Source organism: Symphodus melops, assembly GCF_947650265.1.
Source record: "Symphodus melops genome assembly, chromosome: 18".
Taxonomy (NCBI): Eukaryota; Metazoa; Chordata; class Actinopteri; order Labriformes; family Labridae; genus Symphodus; species Symphodus melops.
The window spans coordinates 15,088,423-15,101,195 of record NC_136708.1 but is presented as its reverse complement, the minus strand read 5'-3'; the positions used below and the strand labels follow the sequence as shown (position 1 = coordinate 15,101,195).

Below are 12,773 nucleotides of genomic sequence, written 5' to 3'. Positions count from 1 at the left end.
CATGTGGATGCTAACCTTCTCAGTGGAGGTTGTGTTAGCACTGCTAATGTTGGCAACACTCAAATATCTATTTGACGTTGTTTACTTATAAGTTCAATCGCAAATTAGTAACAAGTAACAACCCTACTTACAGAGAGATCGGTTAAATCAAACTAAATTGAAGTAAAATATGTATAACAAAGTTGCAGTTTTATTTTTAAATGCTTTCTTAAATGTAACACCAACCTCACAGACACAGTTCCTCTGCAAAAGTTACAAGCCATTTGCTAAAAACCGTATAATAAATTAAAAACATAAAGTCTTTGGTACCAGTTAGTTCACACACGGCTGACATATAGCACAAATGTGCCTCATCGTCAGCTCGCTAAATGTGCAACTTCTTTTGAAACAAGGTGTTGTTCGGGCCACATATGATTGGACAGTGTGTATACCAGAGGCCTTGACGTCACCAGATGGCGAGACAACATTTTAGCACAATCAAAGATCTGGATTCAAGCTACAACTCCATCAAACAGGTGCAACACCCAAAACAGACTTTTTATAGCCTTAATTAAAGATGCAGCTTTGCATCAGCCACACTGGCCGGTTTTTCAAACATGCTGTGCATTCTTGTGCACATATTTATATAAAAAATAACTATTAAACTATTAAATATTTTTTGTGGCGTACCCCCTGCGATCTCTAGTATTACAAATTGCGCACCACCTGCTGGGCCACGCAGTACAAAAACTTTATAAATCACTTGCATTATGCACATTGTTCTGTCACATACATTAGTATTATGTATGGTTTGCCAAGAAAGCTAATCTGCTGCTGCTACAGTATATGGGTTACCTGAGCATCTGTCCTTTCTTCTGGGGCTTCCTCTGTTTTCTCATCCATTTTTCTGCCTTCTCTAGACACCTCAGCACATTCGGGGACGTCTCTCCTCTATTTCTCACCTGCTACTCTCCAGTCTTCCCTTCTTCCTCATATTCATGTGCCTCAAAGAACTCGTCTGAAGTGATAGTCAAAGAGGGTATTGCTAAAACAATGGCATACAAGTTTGATTATGATTGATGGATGACCATGAAATGATTTCTGAGCTTGCTATTTGGCCTATAATGTGAAAACCCCTTAGAATCTCTCCATTACATTGCACTTTATTCAAAATCCTTGTCAGGCAAGTTATTAACACTATTTCAACGGCACAATGCTATATTTAGTTCATTCGCTTTGCAAAAAGTAAAGTCAATCACATTTTATTCAAGCCTACCAAAGACATGAAACACACTGTGCCTCATGTGAATGAACAGCTCATTCTACTTTCTGAGCACTATTTAGATATCATCATGCCGAGCGAGAGAATAATACAATGTGGTAGAAGCATTATTCTCATGCTGCCTCCACATTGGTGATAGAGTTTAAATGAATTTTCTGATTTATTTGAGTTAGGATTCAAACAATAGCGGATTCTGTTATTCTGATGATGGGTAAATACAAACCACTCGTTGGTCTGAGTCAATCAAAATGAAGTAGACTGCCAAAACCGCTACATGCTCTCTTGTCCTTTCACCTCTCCCACAGGCCAACTTTCCTCCCCCGTAACCTCAGCCTCACACTCACCGACCTGCCTAAAGGTCACTTCGTCCACTCGCTCCAGGACTTCCAGCTAACACACACATCACACAGCTGCTCTGGTGACACCTGACAAAATAAGCTCCCAGGCCCGCTGTTCTCCCACACCCTCACTAAGTCTTCTCTCTCCACAACTGTGACACATGAATAACTCCTTATAATAGCTTTGTCCTTAACTTGGCACCGTAGAACAATTCAGCATAAAGTAATTAAACACATTTGATTCTCATCATTGCATTATAAGGTGCAATTTCAGGTTGAGGGCATATAACTCATATTCAGAGCTACTGTAGGTTAGCTGTGCCAGATTTCATATGAGCTAGAAAACATTAGTGAACAAAAAATAGCTAATTCCAAAGATTTTATAATTGGATGTACTTAAGCAACAACAGAACATTTTATTAACATCTGCAACAGTGTTCCATAAATGGTTGGAGTAAATTCTTTTTCACATTGTTCAAATTAAGAAAGTGGATAAAACTAGCACAAATGGGTTCATAGTCAAAATTCCACTAAAATGATGACATTTAAAATCACTGTGAAGTGTTTTGATATTCAGGTTAATCAGATTAGCATGTATGGTCTCGTCTTTGTATTTATTAAACCACAACAACAACAAAAAAATAAATACTGAACTTAAATCCTCACATTTTTCACCCGAGTAAAATATATATCAATTATATTTTAACCACAGTTTTTGCAATTATATTATAATATATTACATTACATTATAATAAAAGTCAAAGTTGAACATGGTCCGAATGACTGGCTAGGTAAAGACCAGAAGAACTCATGAAAGGAGGCTTAAAGGAAGGTTTGAAAAACCTGACATACAGTATAATTATAAAGGTGAATATCATAACAACAAGCAGTGGCTGTAAATTATATCTCTTTGGTCATCTATCATGGTAATCAATTATCAACATGCATCTGTCCTCATTTATGTGTCATTTCATTAATATTCGAGGGCTTATTGTTCTTACATCACTAAATCTAAACATACATCTATTCTCCCTGTGCCCTGGATGTGTAAAATGATTTTATTTCCTCAAGCCGTCTCGTTTTTTAAAAAAATGCGGGTTGCTGCAAGTACCTGCTCGGCGAAGCATCATCCCCTGGTTATACATTTTTAAATAAGAGCAGATTTTCCAGACTGGGTGGGGAAGATGGTGTTATTCACAAAAGAGTTGAAGTGTGTTTCAGTAAGTGGTGCATTCAAAAGCTTTGAATTGCTCTCAATTATTTTCCTGAGACACTTCCTGGTTTACTGTGGACTGATTGATCACACTCCAGCACCCTGTGATGACTTCATTTCAGGATTTTGTGACCTGCTTACAATTACCAAAAATCATGCTTTTTTTATTTTATGTTGCCTGCTATTAAGTGTCAGAAGCATGCAATTACACATTCATCCTCAATCTGTTCTTTTCTATTTTAATCCTGGATGTCTGCAAAAGACAAAAAGTAGGCCTACTGTTTTTCGCATTGTTTTAGTATTTGCATCTCATCTATTTTTTTTTTCCATCCAAGCATAAAAAACACTCTCAGACACTCTCTTAGCACTGACACATTATTCATACTCAGACAGCTGTTAATTTCTCTAAAGTCTACTGGTTGTCCCGCTCATGTCTTCTACTGTAATGTTTAATTTTCTGCAACCTTAGGCTTTGACATTTACCGTGAAAAAACAGCCATGAGTGACAGGGAACCAAATGTCCAAAAGCTTGTGCCAAACGAAAGGGGCTTTCAGGTAAGATGTGGTGGGTGCTGCACTCGCCGCAGGGCAGGGCGGAGCAGATGGGGTGCGAGCACTTGTACAATGCAAGAGCTGGTTGCTTGTTGACGGAAATGATACGTTATGAATGCACAGTATGCATGTGTGTGTCCACTATTCATTAGAAAGCAATAGTAAGTAAGATACATGAAGTGCACCTTGAGGTTTCTTCTTCTTAATTTCTCATTTTTGCCACTGCCGTTTACTGCAGACAGGTATGCAGACTGGTATCACATTTATGGATTGTTTATTGGATCATGATGGTGCTCAAGCACCCATAAAAGTAAATGGGGTCCATCCCAAAACTGGCATAAACTGCCAGGGGTGTAACTAAATAAAAACAATAGGTGAGGCATCCTCACAGAAAGTGAAAAATGGTTACATAAATATGTCACCTACATTCTCACATGGAGGTTAGCCAGTCACACCAGATGCAATCATTTTGCTGATATACTCAGATGAGAAGTCACATATGGTTCATAAGCAGAAAATGCCGTGGCTACAAAATCAAAATGCAGTTATCACAATGGCTCACTATTAAAGAGGCCTAATGAACAAACTCCACATTGAAGAGAAAGACAGAGCTGTAAAACATTGGAACATGGTCAATGACAGTGTTATCATTATATATGAATGCCCATATAAATGTTTGTAATTAATGTGTCCTCTTTAGTGTTAGAGGTAAAAAATCAAAAATCAAAAAAACAAACAAACATAACATGTCTCACAGCATCATCCTTTATTGACATACCTAAAATCAAATGATCTGCAGTCCTGTCACACTGACTTTTACCTTCCACCTTTGTGTTCGTTGTCAATATTTCTAGCGAACACAGGCTGGACGAGTCATATAAAATTATGATGAGGAGAATAAAGAACACAATCAATTAGACCATGTGTGCATTTCAATGAGAAACTTGGTTTCATTAACTAATGTAATTGCCCTAATTAAAACATTTTATGAAATTAATTAAGAAAACCTGCCTTGGGAGAGGTGAAATTGCAAGTAAAATTAAATATTCATCAGCTCCTAATTCTTCCAGGTATTATCTTTGTGGTTGGGACACAGCATGGAGTACCTTGTGCTTTGAAGGAACAATGGAAACACAACATTTAAATAAGAACTTCACAAAGCACATAGAGTATGTCACAGAAATGCTAACAAGCTTGATTGTGAACCATATTAAAATTTAAACAAGGGGTCGCCGGTGGCGCAGCTGCAGTGCGCGCGACCCCATGTATTGAGGCTTAGTCCTCGCGCGCGGGCGGCCCGGGTTCGCGTCCGGCCTGTGGCCATTTCCCGCATGTCTCTCCCCACTCTCTCTACCCCTTTCCGACTCTATCCACTGTCCTCCCTCTATAATAAAGGCATAAAAACGCCAAAATTAAATCTTTAAAAAAAAATAAAAAAAATTTAAACAAAGAAGACATAAATATACCTATGTGCGTTATCCAAATGTGTCTGTGACGATGTTACAATGTAAGTATGGTGTTGACGGTGGAGTCACAGCGTGTGTGTGTGTGTGTGTGTGTGTGTGTGTGTGCAAATCCTCGCTTTCAAAAGTCAACAGGCTAAGTAAATAGGAACAAGGCCTGCTCCATTCACCATACAGTATCTGTGTGCTGCACCATGAAGAGGGTGGACAAGAACAACCCAGAGTGTGGATCATAATGAATCGGCAACAACATTATAATTTAGGGAAATCTCCTTTAAAATGTTGAATATATATTGAGATATTATATTCTCCTATGAAAGTTAAAAGCTTAATCCCTGTAATCTTCATATCTGAAAAATATCTTAAAATGTGTAATCCCTTAGGTAAAAGAAAATGTATGATTTTCATAGCAAGTAATTTTAGTCATGTGGCATCATGCCCTGTTATATAAACAATGTGTGTGTGTGTGTGTGTGTGTGTGTGTGTGTGTTTGTGTGTCTAGGTCTGATCCCTGTTAATCACTCTTCCCCTAATTACCATTTTACCTTTTAATGGATCAGACCTCTTAATCACCATTTTGCACCTTTGTCTGTGTGCATGTTTGTGTCCAGTGCATGTCCAGATGTGTGTTTGTTCGTGTGTAAAGGAGAGAAGAAGAGAAAAAAAGGCAGCAGTGATAATTTGACTTAACCAGTTTGACGACTGTAACTATGCAGACCATAAATCTATCTTCACAAACGATGCTTTTGCACACACACAAATCCTTTCTCTTTCTCTTACATATACAGGAGGTCGACAATCAGGGCACAAAGGGGCACATTTTACGTTCTCTCCTTGCCTCTCACAAAATAATTGAGAAAAAACCCCTTTGGTCACCTTTTGAACCTATTGCACACCACCTATTGAACTTCTTGCTTCCTTGTTTGATGGGCCTATCATGGCAATTCAAACCTTTAAAGCCATGGAATTGTCAAAAATAAACTGGTTATGGCAGCTGGCTGATTAGAAATTATGGTTGTTGAACTGTAGAAACATGGTTCATTCCCCACAGCAAAATAATGAATCAAGAGGACCCATTTCATTTTTCTCATGTCAACATCTTTTTTATTTTTTATTTTATTTAAACTAAACCAAAAAGATGTTTCAATCCTAACACTACAGGAGCAGCATAGTTGCCCTATCCATGCATGCCTGGTGTAATTAAAAAAATAAATCACATAAACCAGAGCCCGATCGACAGAGGGAGCTCAAGCATAAAAATGATCTCCAGAGGTGTCAGTGAATATTCAGGCTTTGATTTGAACTGAGAGATATGCAGCAGGTTTAAACCATAGTATCATTTGATTAGGGCCAAGTGATAAATATTTTTCTATAACAACATCAATCAGAGTTTATTTGTAATGTCCATCACCTTCTTCTTTATCAGCCATTTTTTTCAAGGATTTCAAGTATTAGAGTATTTATTGCATTTTGTGTGCATTAGCAAACCATGCTTATGGCAAACTTTGGGCCCTGTCACTATGTCCACAGCTTGTGTGTGTAGACAGTCACTTTAAACACAATGAGAGATTCATTCATGTCTGTACTTGTTTTGTTGGAAGACATGCTCCCTGATATTTCATCATGTAAACATATTAACTCATTACAGCTCAGCATTGATTGGCAATAACACAAAAGAAAACCTTTTCATAGCTGCAGCTTAAAGGCGTGGAAACTGGCTGCACATCAATGGTAACCTAATAATAAGCAACGGGCTGTATGCCATAACAGGTGTTTGTACTGGGTCTGCCGTGCTATTTTTCCAGGGAAATTAGAGGATGACGAACACAGATAAATTGTTGTGAAAGAGGCCTAAATAAAGTGTGTGAAATGCAGTTTTCATTTGTCAAAAGAAACGACTCACTGCACTTACACAATACCGCCGGAAAATTAGAAATCTGCCCATTTCTCTTTGCCAGGTTTTCAAATGAGAACCTTTTTTTACCCCACTTTTCTAAATTAAAAATAGTGGTCACAAATTGTAAAATAGTAACTACATTGTAAAAACGAGTAACTTTGATCTAGTCCTACCTGGTCCTGAAGTTGGCAGGGTGTGGGTGTCCATCATACAAGGACAAAAAGTCATATTCTTCTTCTATGGCAAATGACAAGAACATGAGCTGGATTCTACTTTCTTCTTCGCCGACGATGACCCAGGTGCAGTTGGCCCCATTGGGGTAGCCGTAGGGAAAGCCTGGCGATTCTATACTGCCGTTTCTGCCCTTCAAGGTACCTCCACATGTGTAGATAAAACCTAAGGAAGAGAAATAGGAGAAAATTGTATTATTTTTCACATCGTATTTTTTTTTTTTTCCAGGAGAAAACAAACAGCCTCTTTGCTGTAGATGAAGGTACAGTGAGCAAGAACAAGTCAAAAGGAAAGGAGGTTGAAAGAAATTCATGTAACATAAAACAAGTAATTAAAACACAAACAAGGCAATATCAAACTTTCACATCCATGTCTGCGTGTGTGTCCTTGCAGACAAAGAGGGAATTTTATGACGGGAACATGTGGGTGAACGCATCTGTGTGTGTGTTTCTCTGGGTATGTAGTTAGTATTAGTCAGTGTGTATCCGCAGGAGCCAGGGCTGTAAAATGTAAGCTTAGACAGAGACTCTGTGAAGACTGCAGGGTTTGTTTGTTTTTTTTTTGCACAAAATAAAGCAGATTTTTTTTTATTCATGCCAAAGAACAAACATTAACACCCACACAGTTTTAATCCGTATCGACACAACTACAGTCCCTATAAGCAACCAGTTCCAAGTCTTCTTTCATGTTCACTTTTTTTCTTGAAGGTGACAAAGCTAAAAAATGCCAGTCTTGGCCAAATGGTTAGGATGCATGCCCTTTCCTGCATATCATTCCCTTATCTCTATCCCTGATTCCCCACTAGCACTGTCCTGTCTCTCCAACAAAGGCAAAAAACCCCAAAATACATTTCAGGAATAAAACATGCCAGTCTGCTATAGTGTGTGATGTCATTTCTTTCCCTCAGTTTTGGATTGAGCCACAGGTCAGCATAAATGCTACTTCAGAGTTGGTCTGATCTGACCCTGTTCTCTGATGCTGTTCAATGATATAATATACATGGAATATATACAGTTCTAGCTTGTTCAAGTATTCATCAGTAAGTCTTACAACCCCATGTATCTGTAGTTCAACATAATCTTTTTTTCTGGCCTCCCCGCAGCGAGGGCACAGGGCGGGGTGTGTTTCAGAGAAGAACCCCAGGAGCTCTTATTCACATTCAGCATGAAGTGCTTGAACCCGGGGCTCCCTGACTGAGGGAGCTTGCTACTGAGCTTTATATAACCTAACTTAGCCGGTGAAATCAATATTATTCTCTTGAATTCACATTTATGCCTACGTCAGTTACTGACATGTCAATGGGAACAGTGTATTCTGTATGTCAGTCAGCTTTGTCGCTGCCTTTGAAAATGACTCAGCACTTTATAACTGAAGGACATACTCGTGTTCTTTTAAAGAGATATGCATCTCTACCTACTGTCTATTTAGATGGGAAAATGACAGACATGACTCAAATGCTAACTCCTGCACACAATATGCAGCATCAAGGGCATGAGAATAATACTATAGATCCAAATAAGCTGCTGTAGGTACATCATTATGGCTCCATCTATTTAATGTCAGGATGGTGTGAAAAGAAATGGAGGCAAGTGTAGGAGAAGAGAGAAGTAGACATCTAACTACCAACAACAAGATGAACTGAAAAAAGGATGTTCGAGATGTAGTTTAGCTGCTCTGAAGTAAATGTTTCCCAAGTTAGTATTGTAGTACTACATGGATTTATTTATCAGCATCTGTTCAAGTCAATTGGTATGAATATATTAAGACAATATTGCTAAGGCAGCAAGCCTAAAAGTAGAGCTAAATGAATACAAAAAACAATGGGCATTACTATACAGTAATGACTAATTTAACAGGACAATTAAATACAATTCAAAAGGATCCTGTTTGTGTAGCCTTAAAGATGAATGGCTATTGAAGGATCATGTACTGATTGTCTGTTTTTTATTTGTTAATTTTTCTTTCATGAACCTCTTTGTTTCTTAAAGCCTGGTAATATGGCCAAAAAATTATATATCTACAATATGCAAAAAAACATTGATGTATTGATATATTAATTGATTTAACCATATCATGGCTAGGGTCAACAGTGTACTCCATGAAAATTTAAGATTCCTCTGCAACGTGTTACCCTAACCTTATTTTTAAGCATGAGTTGTGTATTCTATAATGATACAGAAAAAAAAGATTAGAGCAAAAACAGATTAGAAATGGGTCTTTTTTGTGGCTATGATGATATTTTGGAGATCAAGGTAAATGTAGATAAAATGGGGGGGACATTTTGTTTATCATTTAAACTCATTTCCACAGGCTGCTTGCACTGATAAAAACAAAGTGAAGCTAATCCTGCTGCCTCACTCTTTCAAATCTTTCTGGGTTACAGTGCCGGCTAAATGCCGAAATTGTAAAATGTAAATCTAATTGATCTCCTCGGACTTCGTGGTTCACATCAGAATCATTATCCTCTCACTTTGATTTTAATGATCCTTTCATATCAAACACACCACAGGTGTTAGATTAAAAAAAAAAAAAAAAAAAACTTGCAGTGTTTAGTAGTGAACTTGGTCCAGAGGAATGTTTTTTTTCTTGCAACGCTTTATCGATCCCCTATGGGAAAGCCCTCCACTACTTCCACTCCAGGGGAGCTGGACTGCAGATTCAGCTTACAGAGCACAAACCCTTGAAGCTGGGAGGGATTTAACATCATCCTGCACAGGGACACTACAGCAGAGAAGAACTGGCTGTTGAATTGAGCATGACTCTATGTCTTCTTGCTGGGAGATGTTTCTGCAAATCACTAAGCCGGTGCGCCTGTTGAATTTTTTACATTTGTCATTCTCTTTAAGCTTTGACTTCTCTTCTCATCTCTTTTATTAATCATGCATAATAAAACAAATCAACTCTACAGCTTCAGACCACTGGAAATTAAGAAGGAGAGAGAAAGATTTACAATACTTTTTGACATGGAAGTATTGTTCCCTTTGGTTTATTATGAAAGGTTTAAACTAGTGTTTTAATTTGAAATGGCAAGTCCAACTTCTAGGCCCTTAATTGATCTCCTCTGAGTACAAAATTAAAATCGGGATGATCATACCCTGCCTTTCATGTTCAAGACCTTTGTTATTTACCATGGCAGCCAGGGCCGCAGGGACAGCGGTGCCCTCCCACTTCATGCTTTTCCAACCAATTATTCAAGACGAATTTCCAACCATACAAATATGTGTGTGTCTATATGTGTGTTTGTCAAACCCTCATTTAAGCTAACATTTCTAAGACCTGAACAGTGACGGATGTAATGACGGCTGGCAGGTTGTATACAATGAAGGATCTGTGTCTCAGTTTGTTCAGAACCAATCAGAGCTGGGATGTTGAGGAACCTCGAGGGTACAGAAAGAGCCATATGAGATCCAAACATGAAGTACGCAAAAACACAGACCGTCAAATCTTATATAACTGACACATGCATGCACTCATCATACACATCAATATAGTTCGAGAAAAGAGAGGCTGAAAATATGGATGGATATTCCAATGGATTTTCAACAGTTGTTCATGATTATTTGCAAGCACATGGCTTATTTACCACTTCTCCATGCTCCATTTTAATGATGCCTATCTCCATCAAGCATTTTGGTCATTTTCTTTGACCCTTCAATCCCTGAATGAAACACGAATCACCATCCCCGGGTGGGAGACAGCGAAATAGAAGCTACAGTTTAAATGGCGGCAGTGGGTTGAATTGCAATGGGGAAGCTATAGATATGACTGTCAATATTTAGAGCAGACACACAAAGAAAGGCTGATCTATATGTGACTGCAATAGAAATCGGTGTCCCATCCAGGCACAGAAGACAGACCAGCTGTCGGGACAAAATTCAGGATTAAGTGAACCTTATTAGAAGAAGAATGAATTGTTCAATGAGTTTAAAGACAGAGACTTACATCAACATATTTTGTTATTTGTTAAAGAAGAAAGGCAGCAACTTAAGCATGATAGTAAGTGCAATAGGGACTTTTTTTGAGTGATGATGCACTAAATGAGGTGTTGACTGTTTACTCCCATGGGTGAGTTTTAGTTATGCACCCACGATTAGACTAGTTCTAAGTTATTTACAGTCTCTAAACGAGACATGTGGATAAGGCGACCCATGGGTAATATTCTGTGAAAATTGTAACCGCCATGGGAATATTTTGAAAAGCAACATTTATTTAAAAAGCACAAATAAAACCCGTCCTGTTTGTAACACTAGCCATGTTTTTACATGCTGTTAAACACAGTGAAACGACGAGGAGGTTGAAGTACCACCTGACTACTTCTGCATTGATCGTAATGCTACATTGAAAGTGACGGGGGCAGAGGTCAGACGTTATAAATATATCTGAGGTGACAGAGAGAAATGCCAAACGGAATCATCTTCTGAAATCACCTTTGAAGACTGAAGACTGAATCATCCGTTTTATTTTTTCTGTTTGTAGAAATCAGGACACACTAATGGTTAATTTCTATTCCCTTGCCCATTATGGTCCCCTTGTCTTTTATCTAAATGATCCCTCCAGTGGTAAAGTACCAACACCGATTTGTTAAAGGAAGAAATGCTGATATTCTAACTGTATTCCGTTGGGTTCATTTCCCTTAAAACAACCAAACTTAACAGTATTTCAACAGTTGGTGAACTTTTCCTTCGTGTGTCATTTACATTTTGGCATTTATCTACTTTAGCAATTGACAGATAGAAAGTTGAAGATACTTGAAATGGACTCCACAATTTCTTAGTCAAAGTCCATCCAGAAAAACATGAACATCACTATTTGATTTAAACTTCACAGACTGGATGTGATTTAACTCCATTGAACTCTATTTCTAGGATATGGGTGAGTGTTAAGAGCCAAATAGGGACAGACGGACAGAGATGGAAAGCAGAATAAACACAGAGAAAAAGAACAGATTTCCCCTCGTTCATCATTGTGGGAAGGAATGAAAGGATGATTTAGAACTCATCACTCAGAGGTGAAGAGGTGGGAGAGTGTAGAAAGGAAAAAATGGAGGGGGGGGGAGAAATATATGTATAAAGAGAGGAGAGTCAGAGGAAGGCAGAGGGAGGAGGGGGAGGTGAAAAGAGAAAAGTGAGAAGAAGACAGGGGTAAAAGAGAGACTTCTAATTATGCTGACTACCAGACCGAAACTGACAGCCTTTCTACACACACACTCACACACACACACACACACACACACACACACACACACACACACACACCACAGATACACACTCACATAAAGGCACAGGGTCACAGGAAGACGGTCATACACACATAGTGAGTTAACGACACACATTCACACATTAAAATTCAGGCAAATATGGAAGGATCTCGCCACAACTTCTTGCATAATTTCACAAACACAAACACACTTATTGAACACACTTCCCACTGCAAAACATTCTACTCGCTATGCTTATTCATTATTAACCTCCTCTCCTCTCCCAACTCTTGCATCACCACTTTTTACTCGCCCACAGATTGTTCTTCGTTTCTTTGCTCATTTATTCACACAATTTGTTCTCCTCAGGGCCACTCAGGCCATTTGATGTGAGGGACTGCGCGTTTTTTTTTTTGAGCATAGACCATAGCCATCTTTTTTAGGTTATGAAGCCAAGCAGTTCTGACCAATAGAATAGACAAAGGCGACTCACTCTAATGTGCGCAATAAGCTGGGAAAGTAGCCGTTGTGATGGAAATGGGTGAATTGTGAAGTCATTTTTCTACTGAGTTTAGTATTTCACCCAAATGCTTCAACTTCGTCATGACTTTAGAGGTTTCC

The 12,773-nt window shown here is 38.5% G+C and overlaps 1 protein-coding gene across 6 annotated transcripts in view; it reads right to left on the bottom strand.

The window, feature by feature from the left end:
- Positions 1-12,773, bottom strand: part of csmd3b (CUB and Sushi multiple domains 3b) — a 311,217-nt gene that overhangs the window by 227,206 nt on the left and 71,238 nt on the right. For all 6 annotated transcript variants that reach the window (XM_079368618.1, XM_079368619.1, XM_079368620.1 and 3 more), the window contains exon 3: positions 6,898-7,120. In XM_079368618.1, the coding sequence (XP_079224744.1) occupies positions 6,898-7,120 (223 nt within the window). The remainder of the gene's footprint in view (positions 1-6,897; positions 7,121-12,773) is intronic.